We start from the raw sequence: 12,122 nt of genomic DNA, 5'->3' as shown, positions 1-12,122 counted from the left end.
AGCAATAAGTTTTAATACCTCATATATACCCTGCGCGCACCAATACAATTATTATGGAAAAAAAGACATTTTGTTTAGAATTATTGTATAGACATATTTATTTTGTATTTGGCAACAGATCATGATACATTATTGTTTCGAATGATAACATCATATTGATAACAAGACAATTGTTTATTAAACGGTTTGGTTCCCTTTTTCTTAATTTCCATATAAAAGAACTTTATTATACAATACAGAGTTTTATACTATTTAATTATTTTATATATTGAAATATACATTAAAGAATCCTCCATATTGCGTTTTCTTTATGTTGTACTTTGACGCAATGTTGAGTTCCATTCTAATATTGCATAATTCGTGTGACCAATAGTCTGTTTACACAGTTGTAGATATATATAATCTGCAAAAAGTTCTAACACAAACTTTATGCAATATGGGGGCTCCGAATATAATATTAATTTCCTTTATGTACAGATATAAAATCTATATTAATAAAGTCTTCACTATGTCTAATCTGCAATTGCAAATAATTACCCAATAAAAAAAAGACAAAAAAAAAAGAGATCGAAAAGAATTGTTTTTTCGTTTCTCTAAGAAAACATTCCTTTTATTTGTGATGTACTTCCTTAAATATTAAAAAAAATCACTGAAGATATTAGAATTAATTTACATTTACATTCCAACTTAAACAAATGTTTTGGAAAAAAGCATGTTACGACTTACGACGAAGGTCTTGAATATTTAGCCTGAAATTAACATATGGAAGGTTTTTCAAGATCATGCTGATACAGTTAACAATGTACACATATAATACACTCAAGTTAATTATTATCTCATCCAACGTATTTTTTTATAAGTCAGACATATAAGAAACTGTCAAATTCTTTGTGGCATCTGAAGAAATAATAACTTTGGTTTACAAGAATAATAAATACGTATTTTTAAATATAATAAAATTAAATAGACACATTAAAATTTAATTAATGACAATTGGCAATCAATTTAATATACAAATGAGACAACATTCGGCAAATGTTTAAGTCATTAAAATACTTGCATACATACATATTTCTCTTTTACCCCGAAGCCTTTACTCTTGCAAGAAACGTTTATGTGACAAATTTATGCTAGATTTATTTTAATTTCTGGGGAAAAAAAAAAAAAAAAAAAAAAAAAGAAAGAAGACAGTCTTATGAGCATTTTATAATCTATATATCTATTGTATACAAAGAATTCTGGATAAAAGAGAAATTGATAAACTGCGATGTTCAAGAGACATACACGCTATCTAAAAAGCTGACTTAGTAAAAACGCTTTCTGCTATTTTCCTGCTGTTTCTGATATAGCATAATGGCAATGACAACAATGACTATTAATATAAGTGCACCAACTAGCATGATTAGAAAAAGTTTTATACCACTCATGCCAGATTGCTTTGGATCTTCTATGCGTTCTGAAATAAAAGAGCGATATTAGAATAAAAACTTATATATATATATTATATATTAAATAAATATGATTTTTAAATCCGGCCAAATTTAAAAATATTTCTTAATTTATATATTATATATGTACACAATAGAGTATTTTTTTGTTTGATTGTTCCTCATACCTCTTGGTGCGTCATAGAATGCTGCTGATGGCACAATTTGAGATCTGTCTTCTTGGTCTTTAGGCTGTAAATTCATTTAAATTGTCAAGTTAATTGTCATTGTTAATTTGTTAATTATTATAATTAAACCGTTTATATTTTTATCAACATATAAAATTGATTTTTATATATATATATAAATCAATTTTATATGTCGATAAAAATATAAACGATTTAATTATAATAACGTCATACATTCAGTATTGAAATATAAAAAAAGACTTATTAAAAAATTAGTAATTTTTTCTTAGCACTTACATCATCTGGTAGATCTAATTCAAATAAGCGAATTGACAGTATATCATGATTGTCAGACAAATCACCCGTAGTTGCGGAAATTCCGATATAATATCCTGTTGGTAGTTTAACTTCATTCACTTGAAAGCATTGCTTCCATCCTAGTTTATCAACAATATCCGTTGAAACTTCATTGTGATAAAAAAAACAAGAAATATAAGATTAGCATAATATATACATGTGATTCCACACATAATCAATATACATATATACATTTGCAGACAAAAGAAAAAACTAATCATAAAGATGACACAATGTAAATAAAAAACAATCCACGTAATAGAGCAAAGTACAAAATACAAATAAGTAAATAATGTAAGAAAAGATGCTATATTCTTTCTTATTAATATTGATAATTCTTATTATATTGGTATTTTAATAATGATGCATACTACACAATATAAGAGATGCAATCAGATATATTTTAATGTATAATTGTGTTTGATTTTACATACCAGTTAAGGTATCTTTCTCGTATCTTATAGCTATATGTGTACCATGCTCTACATTTCTAAACTTTGCTTCACATCCTGCGAGTTGTGTATGAGTACCATCACGATCATGATCATAATGTAAAGATCCATTATTAACCATTGCTGAGATATAAGGATGTTGATGCTACATTACAAATATATCACTCATGTATTAAAAAGAAAAGATACAAAGAAACACGAATGAAGATTTTAATGCATAGATTTTGCAATATACGATATTCAAAATATCAAATAAGTAACAAAATTTGAAAATTCGAAATATTCAAGATTATTCAAACTTTGGCTAGAACTTCAAAAGTATTTACTAGCACAATCCTATATACACAACCCTATATATTACTACAAATTTATACATATTTAACGTACGCTATGTGCACCGTTATGATTGCTATATGTATCAAGTATTACTGCTAATCCTTGGAAATAGTCTTGATTTCCAAATATTGGACCTGTTTTCATTCTTTCCTTGGCATACCAAATGACCAAACCATCTCCAAATAAGTCTTTTCCCTTTCCATGTACTTTAAACTCAACTTGTAATTCCCAGTTTCGTACATGGCATGGCTATAAACATAATAAGCTTAAAAATCTTACTCAATACATAATACACATACATTTATATACATACACAAATCTATATATAATATGTACAATGTATAAGAAAAGTGCTTACTACAGAATTCCATAAGGCACCTTGTTTACTTTGTAAATCAGGTGTTAACCTGATATAATTATTAGTTACCATTGTACTTCCCATAAAGTCCCAATAAGGCATTGTCATACCTGTGCCTATTATATATTAAATATAATTTTATGAGTAAAATATTTATATTGTATAATAGTTTAAAATAGTTTAAAATAAATAATTTAAATAAAGACAGAATTTTTATAAATGTACATTATACATTAATTTATATATGTATTGTATTATATCTTTATACATATATATACATTATAGTTTCTATATCTCTCTTGCTGTTTTATAACTTACCTTGAATATAAAATATATTAGAAACTTATGACTTGTTATTAAAACTTATCTTTACTGATACTTACATTTATGTTATTTAATATTTCATGAAATTTTATAGTTTACGTTACTAATCTTCGAATAAAATAAGAAAAAAAAAAAGAATATTTCTAATAATGTAGTTTGAAAATTTCTATCAGTCTACAATTAAAAATATAATATTTGGCGCCTTTTTTAAGAATGATATATATTTATCAATTATACATACTTACGTGGATCTAATCTTTCGATAAATCACGATTACTGCTTTTACGTTACGTAATTATAAAACGCACGTAGACAGTTTTCTTGAATTTACATATGATATCGAAAAAAACAATACACACATATGAAAAATAAATTAATTCGCCGCTTCGTAACCTCAAAAATCACAGCAGAGCGAATCGCAGTTTAGGATATTGCAATTAAATAATAAATAAATAGATCTCGTGTCGATAAAAAAGAATCACTCAAGTGCGTGACTTATTAACAATAAGATAATCGAAATCGGCGAACCTTGATACGGCTTGACCAGACTATGTTCTCGTTTCATGTAATCCTTTGTGTTCCATTCTGCGGCGAATGACTCGAAAATTCCGATCATCAGAAGAAGCAAGCACGAAATTGCACTCATGTTTCCCTTCATCCGTGACAAAAGAGCGTTTCGCACCACGTGTTTTCCTATCACTTTAATATAAATTATAATAAATATATACGCGACGATGATTACAACGCGTTATCCAAAGCAGCCACCCCGCTTAAGAACACTTCAGCCAACTTGAGCCAACTGCAAGGGCCGCTCAAGCTGACCAATGTCATCGATATCATGATGTAAACAGAGAGAAGACTCTGACATGAATAAAAAAAAAAAAAAAAGATCCTCGCTCTCCGATTGGTCGATCAAATTTGCACCGACCAATCGGAGACCGAGGATCTCTTTGTCCTGATTGGTCAATCGAGCGCTTCACCCTAGATGAATATATTTCCGAACACAATGGCCGGTATTCATAGTCCGTTCTCATTTCAAGACCGTCTTAAGTAATGTCTTAAGATGCAAATATGGCTCTGTGATTGGTTAATCACATCTTAAGATTGTACTTAAGCCAGTCTTAAATATAAGAACCGACTATGAATACCGGCCAATGGCCGCGTTCAGCAGAAAAAGCAGCTTTCAACTGTTGTAAAATTCGTGAATCTGATTGGTGTATTCTCTTCATCTTAGCTGAACCTAAGAGAATACACCAATCAGATTCACGAATTTTACAACAGCTGCTTTTTCTGCTGAACGCGGCCAATCTATCATTGTCGCGATCAATGTTCGCGCGAGAAAAGTAACGCGAGTGCAAAGTGTTTCGTGAAGCTTCTACGAGGACAGTTTCTCACGCAGAGGTTGGTCTCCTGCAAGAAAATTTTTAATCTCTAATCTTATTCTTAGATGAATAATATTCGGTAACACTGAAGGAGAGCTTCGTCCTCTCCGAAATGAATCTAAATTAAAAAATCCTCCGGGAAGGGGAGGTCGGAACCTACTGTAATTTTTTTTCCTATTTTAGAGCGATAATTTTTATTTACAGATTCGTGTGTTTTACGCACAAAAATATACAATATTGTAAAGTTTCAGAGAGGACGGAGCTCATCATCTTCTTCAGTAATATCATGTTTTCTGAAATATTTCGAATAATATATATATATATATATATATATATATGTGTGTATATTCACATATTAAACGATTATTTTGAAGCTAGCTGCATAATCGATCGCTTCGACAGTTTGATACTTCGAGAATCGCAATATCATTTCTCGATAGATATAATATGGCGGCTGAGCCCGGAACGTTAGCTAACGTGTCGTAGAATTCTCCTATTCGAATCGGTTTGTATTTCTCCCGTTCGTTGTCCGAGAGTGAAAGTCTTGCACGCGCAATTCATCGCGAGTGTCTCTTAAAGTATAACCATATAATGTAAGCGTCTGTGATCGATATCGGTCGCGATTTGGTCTGCCTCGAAAATTGTCATAAAAAAAAGTAATTTCATTTCCTATTATTCTCTCATATCGAAGTGCAGTGAAAGTGAGATTGACGTGCCATCGCCGTCAAGGTAGGTGTATCGATATTTTTTCTAACATTCAATAAAGTAAGAATATAATAAAATGTGAGGGTGCTTGATATAAAAAAAAATCTTTCTTAAATTTACATTTCCCGAGAGAACGACATCGCATATATAACCGATCTTGTGTGGCCACAATTTTTTTATATAAATATCTATAAATAATTTTTTCGCTTCATCCACGAAAAATATATAGTCGCATGAAATTCGTCGTTAAGGATAATTTCAGAGCGATTCGTATGCAGGCGCGAAAGCGACGACAGCGCCAATTAAGGACGCCCGCGGCCTCGCAACCGGAAACCGGAAGTGAGGCGAGTCGGCGAGAAACGCGAGCCGGTTGTATATATTATTACGCACTTACATACATACACGCGTAACGTACGACGTTGACAGTCTATTCCGCGCGCAACAGTTGATTAATCGGTATCCGGCATTCCGTCAGACTTTTCGAATCGGCGAAATAGTTTTGCGCGATTCAATTCCGCGTACGAGTCTTCGAAATAAACGTTTCCGTCGTCCTCGCACGCTACGTCTGCGTGCATACGCGCGCGCGCGCGTGCGCTTGCGTCGTGCATTAATCGTGTCCTCGTCGTTGCAGTCGGTCTGCGGTTGCATGGCGTCCTGCGTAGTGCGTATGTGCGCTTGAACTCGACGGAGCCGTTCGTGCACGAGATACCGGCGCCCGCATTCGTACAGCCAAGTCCACGTCGCGAGTAGTTGGCCGCGACGAGAGTAAGAAAGGACGAATATTAATATTTGAGCTGAGAAAGCCAATTAGTAGCGAAGAATTAGGAAAGGAGTGAGAGAGAGAGAGAGGGTGAGAGAGAGAAAGAGAGAGAGAGAGAGAGTGGGAAAGAGTGAGAGAGAGAGAGAGAAAGTGGGAAAGAGTGTGTGAGAGAGAGAGAGAGAGAGAGAGAGAAAGACCGATAGTAGAAGCAAGGTATAGGTATATGCTTATCGTACATTAAGTGGGGGCTTATAGCGTTTGCACAAAGATCGGATAAGAAAAAAAAAGGGTGTGGAGTTTAACCGGGCGCGACTAATAGGCACGCCGCTAATCGCTATCGTGGCCATGGGTAAGACGCCAAAGAAGGCGGCCCCTGGGGGCGATGAGAGGAATTTGTACGTTCGGAGGCTCAAGGCAACGACCGCGCCGTCGAAAGCTTCTGAATCTAGCTTGCACGAGAGTCAGCGCGAGTCCGAGAGTTTGAACAGGTTTGTAGAAACACATCAGCAACAGCGAATTGCAAGTTCTGCCAGAGTTTCTCAGTCACAGATAGTCGCACTTGGATCTACCTGATTTACTCCGAGGCATTCAATGTGAAGAAGAAGTAGATTTTGTAGTACTGTTTGCGTATTTGGAACTTGTTAATTGTTTGCCGCTGTAGTTTTAAAAGAGTTTTTTGTATTCTATAATATTTGGTAGAGAAGAATCTCCATGATTGTATTACATCGTCTCACAATATCTAAATATATCTATAATACACCATGTAATCATAATGCATATATGGTTTATAAAATTTTGGAGCATAAAAACAATATTTTCAGTATATCGAAGAATTTTGAAGTACGAACCAAGTTGATATAAGGTTTAATGACACATATTGATAGAAAAGATTTAGAGATATTTCAGAATTTTTATACTTATTTTATTTTAGAGAGAATATTTTAATAATGTATGTGTGAGGAAAATATATATAAACTTTTTTTCTTTTTGAAAAGACATGAGAAACTTTGGTTAATCTTGTTTAACATACTTTTAAATTAGTACCTCTCATCACCTCCAGCATTTACTCAAAGGCCATCTGCCATATACGACTTATCTCTCTTCATTGATTATGAATATCTTATTTTGGTTTCAGGCCAAAACTGACTGGAGTGCAGAAAAAAGTGCCAGCTGGATCAGGAAAGAATTTTAAGGTATATGTTTCTAATTTTTTTCTAAATTTCTCATTATTTACAATATATTCAGAAACTGTTATAAATTTGATAAGTATATGATAACTGTATATATGATTATTTTGAGCCACACATTACAATATACAAATATTAAATAATTGTTCAGAAATTATATATTCATATAATTTATTGAAATTGTTACGCTTTATTTACTTAATATGTTGTATTTTGTCAATTTATATAATATTAAGTGTTTATTTTTATTGGTGCAACATTGATATTTCCTAACATATTTTCTTATGATAGTATTATCTTTTATTATAGATTAAGTATGAATTTATCAGCATATTGTATATACTTGGAATGATAATTCTATAATATGTTTATAATTATTTATCATATTATATAATTATTTAATTCTTAATTTTTTGTCGTCAACTTATGTTATTGTTAACAATTTTCTCATGGTATTTGATTTTCATATTGATTTTTCTATTTTTTGTATATTATATATAAATCTTGCATGTGTTATAATCTATGTACAAGTGCAAAAAGATGTTAATTATTAAATATATTTTATATATTATAAAAATATCCTATATGTAATATGAAACAATTTCTGTATAATGCGCAATTTAAATAACAAACATTTGTATCTTAAATGTAAAATTTTGTATTATACTAACTTCAATAGCTTAACAGATGATTAAAATTGTATAGAGAGAGATTATATATAATATATATATATATATATATATATATAAATATATATTCTACAAGAAATAAATTTAAATTGGATAAATATTATAAAGTAATATTACATTGCATAAATAATATAAAAATATCTGAGTATATATAAAGTTATCTGTTAAGTTATTTTCTTTGCAATGTAGAAATAATGTATGTTGTAGAGCAAACTTCGTCCTCCAACAAAGGGTGGACTTAATCAAGCATCAAAACAATTAAAAATATCAATGAAAAATCCAGAAGCGAAGACTGCAGACATGCAGCTGGGATCAGAAGAAGCTGAAGTTAAATTGAATGTTTCAATTCAAAAGGAAAATAAAGAAGAGAATGGTAACAACAAAGTTATTGTAATTGAAGAATCTGCTATTGAAAAAGAACACGTTGATTGTACCGAACAGACATCAAGCAAATTTCAAACTTCTACGAAGACTGTTCAGGAAGTTGTATCTGTTGGAAGCAAAATTATTTCCCAAGAAAAAGAAATCTCGACAGAAAATGTTAATAGTGAAACCAAAGAACTTGAAGAAGATAATGATATAAAATTAACATTTGATGTGGAGAAGAATTCTACAAAAAATGGAGAAGAAAAATTAAACGACAAGCAACTAAAAGACGATAGTTTGGGAGAAGAATTACAAGATCAATTGAAGAATGGCATAAATGAAAAAGAAGAGATGCAAACCGAAGTTCAAACAGACACGGAAAGCTATTCAGTGGACATTGTTGAATCTACTACATCGGAGTTATCAGAAACATCGGAATCCATTTCTCAGAGTGATATACAGAAGGATAAAGAAAAAATCGGTGATGTAAACAATGAGGCATCTGTTTCTCATAATTCATCTACGCTAAAAGATTCATACGTGCTAAAAGATGTACAGGTTATGCTTGTCCGATCAGATGCAAAAGACAATTCAAAACTTTTTGACGTAAGTAATACAGAAGGCACACCGAGTCAACTATCAAAAGATCTGTCATTTGGCAAGACCCTAAGGAACATCTCAGGAAGACACTCGATCGGCAGAATGCGTCATGTTACTTTGCGCGAGAGAAGGATATCACCAAATAACTCTCTTTTCGTAAATACGTCTACCATGTCGATACCACAAGATGACGAGACAGAATCTAAGATCTTACATTACAGTTTACTATCCGACAGTTTTCCTACAAATGGTAGCCCATTGGATAGGAAACGGAAAATTGAGACAGCAAATTGGGATTCAGTGAAAAAGCAGAAAACAGATGAAGAGGAGAGTAGTAGTTCATTAAATAGATCTATAAATCTAGTGAAAGGTTTTGTCAAACCTATGCTGATATCCACGCCAAGAGCCACACCTTATAAGTTTGAATCTACTAAGTTAGACATTAGCGGGATAAAGGATGATGACAATAAGATAACGATTGAAACAACTGAGAGTACAAAGAAATGGTGTGTCATCATGTAAATTTTCATGAAAATTATATGTCATTATACAAAAGAAATTTTATATTTTCAAGAGGTGTAATCAGGAGCATTCATGTATATCACATTTTGATAGCGGATAATTTCTTTTCTAATTAATCAGTTAGTAATTCTTATTTCTTAAATTCTTATTTCTTTATGTTTTAGAATTTGCCGGAAAACATATACTGTACATTTTAGAAAAAATTTTTACAAATTTCTTTCAATAGCAGATGTATGTTTCTAATAATTAAATTAGTCAAATATTATATATTTCTCTCCACTGTGTATAGATTGCTAAAACTGTTATTGTTAATGTGTAACTTTTTATTGCCATTCGCTAACTGGACAACAAATTTAGAAAGAGAAAAGTAAACTAATAAAATAAAAAAGTACAATTTTATTAACTTGACATGACTATTTTATAAACAAAGACTTGATTTTATCAAACATACATAACTTTTGACATAATGCGATATAAAATACATAATTAAACACATACATACATACACACGTACAGAGAAATGTAAAATGTATTTAATTTCAGTATATGTTCTAATTTACATCCCATGTAATCTGTATATCTAATACAATTTTGTAAGTAGAGGTTGATACATGATAAATACACAGATAAATACACGGATAAGTTTTATTTTTATTATTATAAATAGAAATAATTCTGTAACGCAATGTTACATAAATTGATTTGACAAAATATTTACTTGGAAGTAATTTCTTCCGTTTACTGTCATACTATCTCTAAAAAAATGCCTATTCTATACATTTATTTCTCATATTGTGTAATATTAAGAAGACATATCTATCTTTATGTTTAGTTCTTAATGAAGTACCCTATTTAAATTTCTGTAATTTGTCGAGAATGTATTATTGATATGAGATTATGTGTTATTCTATACATAGTTATTTCGAACAAATTTCAAAGATTGTAATATTAATATGATTGTATATTTTGCTTTAGTTATAGCGAATTGTTGCTACGAAATAAGTATACCCGCATTTATGATACCAGTGGCTTTTTATGATCTATCATTAAAAATATTCCCATTGGTTATTACAATGATCCGCCTTATATCAGTCGTGCAAAAGATTTAATAATTTGTATATTGTAATGTTATATGTATAATTTTTTAATTGATAGATCAGTTCAATACTTTTATAGAAAACATGGTAATTTTCCATGTGCTACTTATATTTGATATAAGAATACTCATTTTATTTTATCAACAAATATGAACATCTGTTGCAATTATAACAAATAAAATATATATATTGTATATCGTTGAATTTGTTATTAATTTAAATATGATATGTTTTAATCTATTTTCTTTTTTATATCTTTTCAGCATTTTTAAAAATATAATATATATTTTTAAAAAATATATTTAAATATATAATATAAACATGTTTTTTCACACATTTAATAAGTATAAAAGACATATATATATAATGGACTGCAGTAGGATGCAAGGGTCGGCAGTAAAGTCTCAAGGAATTTAAACGGCTAAAGGAATAGCCTCATCTCTTTCTTTAATTGCATTTCAGAAATATAAGATTAAATCAACAACAGCACATATTCGTTGGACAGATGGCTTAGTTAAGATGATACTGCTAATTCACAGAAGACTATAAACGCTGCAAATTATTATTAATCACGTTTCATAGTTTGCAGATTTATTAGTTAATCTTTGAAATCTGAAGCGTCATCCTATGGTAATATCGCTTAATATAACAATTTGAAATCTAATTGTTAAAAGGTCTCTCTTCATATCATTATTGCTCTGTTAAAATTGAATTGTTTCGTTTTAGAAAATGTAATAGTTTCAGAATGTAATATTTTAAATGAAACATATAATTGATTTCTAATTGAAGTTATTAGAAATTTAATTTATACTATTAATAGTGTATAAAATGTAATTTGAAAGATATTCATTTATTATCTATTTCTCTTTTATTATCTTTATTTATATGGCAATAATATTAATAATAGAGAAACCATTTAAAAAAATATTAAATTAATACTTTGTCGAATGAAATTAGAACAGCAAATTTTTAAAGTATATAATTCTCGCCTCAAGGACATGATATATATCAGTATATTAAGACTTCCTCTCAGATGATACTGTTCTAGATGTGCTTCAATAATTAAGCTTGATTCGTCTGAATTTCTGCCTTAATATCAATCTTCGTAATTAATATCACTTCTTTCTTCTTTTTAGAGTTGTTTTTAGATGCATTCTAAGAAATGTAAATGTTTTATTAAAAATTTTTATTAACACTTTTAATGTACATAATTTTAATATAAAGATATATGGTGACTAAAATAATATACAGTATTTTTGTTATAATAATCGTAAAATAAAGTTTATCAGTTAATAAAGTATCGAGCATATATCTCGATAATTGTTAGTACTGTGATTTTACGTAAACTTTATATTATATATTGAGCATTAAT

The 12,122-nt window shown here is 30.1% G+C and overlaps 2 protein-coding genes across 5 annotated transcripts; one reads left to right on the top strand and one right to left on the bottom strand.

The window, feature by feature from the left end:
- Positions 1 to 188: 188 nt before the first annotated feature.
- Positions 189 to 4,258, bottom strand: LOC145948494 (vesicular integral-membrane protein VIP36). Of its 2 annotated transcripts, XM_083058237.1 has the most exons (8): positions 3,971 to 4,258; positions 3,119 to 3,234; positions 2,812 to 3,009; positions 2,407 to 2,569; positions 1,913 to 2,079; positions 1,616 to 1,679; positions 1,285 to 1,456; positions 189 to 897 (listed from the first exon to the last, which is right to left on the bottom strand). In XM_083058237.1, the coding sequence occupies exons 1-7, from the start codon at positions 4,098 to 4,100 to the stop codon at positions 1,305 to 1,307; spliced, it is 990 nt and encodes a 329-aa protein (XP_082914363.1). In that variant the 5' UTR covers positions 4,101 to 4,258; the 3' UTR covers positions 189 to 897; positions 1,285 to 1,304. The 2 variants fall into 2 exon arrangements, with proteins under 2 accessions (XP_082914363.1, XP_082914326.1); XM_083058200.1 differs by lacking the exon at positions 189 to 897 and having other exon boundaries at positions 979 to 1,456.
- Positions 4,259 to 5,892: 1,634 nt separating this feature from the next.
- LOC145947452 (uncharacterized) lies at positions 5,893 to 10,918 on the top strand. Of its 3 annotated transcripts, none has more exons than XM_083057282.1 (4): positions 5,893 to 6,294; positions 6,609 to 6,777; positions 7,425 to 7,482; positions 8,373 to 10,917. In XM_083057282.1, the coding sequence occupies exons 2-4, from the start codon at positions 6,635 to 6,637 to the stop codon at positions 9,651 to 9,653; spliced, it is 1,482 nt and encodes a 493-aa protein (XP_082913408.1). In that variant the 5' UTR covers positions 5,893 to 6,294; positions 6,609 to 6,634; the 3' UTR covers positions 9,654 to 10,917. The 3 variants fall into 3 exon arrangements, with proteins under 3 accessions (XP_082913408.1, XP_082913374.1, XP_082913448.1); XM_083057248.1 differs by having other exon boundaries at positions 6,545 to 6,777; positions 8,373 to 10,916; XM_083057322.1 differs by lacking the exon at positions 6,609 to 6,777 and having other exon boundaries at positions 8,373 to 10,918.
- Positions 10,919 to 12,122: the final 1,204 nt, after the last annotated feature.

Source organism: Prenolepis imparis, unplaced genomic scaffold (genome assembly GCF_030444845.1).
Source record: "Prenolepis imparis isolate NDT839.2.m4 unplaced genomic scaffold, iyPreImpa1.0 SCAF_1, whole genome shotgun sequence".
In the NCBI taxonomy this organism is placed as follows: domain Eukaryota; kingdom Metazoa; phylum Arthropoda; class Insecta; order Hymenoptera; family Formicidae; genus Prenolepis; species Prenolepis imparis.
Note: the sequence above shows the minus strand (reverse complement) of the source record. Positions and strands in the feature narration are given on the sequence as shown.

Excerpts from the sequence above, each read along its gene's own strand:
- LOC145947452 (XM_083057282.1), top strand. The coding sequence starts at position 6,635 with ATGGGTAAGACGCCAAAGAAGGCGGCCCCTGGGGGCGATGAGAGGAAT. Across the intron at positions 6,778-7,424 it reads GAGTCCGAGAGTTTGAACAG|GCCAAAACTGACTGGAGTGC; the intron begins GTTTGTAGAAAC and ends TTTTGGTTTCAG. Across the intron at positions 7,483-8,372 it reads GATCAGGAAAGAATTTTAAG|AGCAAACTTCGTCCTCCAAC; the intron begins GTATATGTTTCT and ends TGTATGTTGTAG.
- LOC145948494 (XM_083058237.1), bottom strand. The coding sequence starts at position 4,100 with ATGAAGGGAAACATGAGTGCAATTTCGTGCTTGCTTCTTCTGATGATC. Across the intron at positions 2,570-2,811 it reads ATCATAACGGTGCACATAGC|CATCAACATCCTTATATCTC; the intron begins GTACGTTAAATA and ends TTTGTAATGTAG. Across the intron at positions 2,080-2,406 it reads CGAGAAAGATACCTTAACTG|TTTCAACGGATATTGTTGAT; the intron begins GTATGTAAAATC and ends ATCACAATGAAG.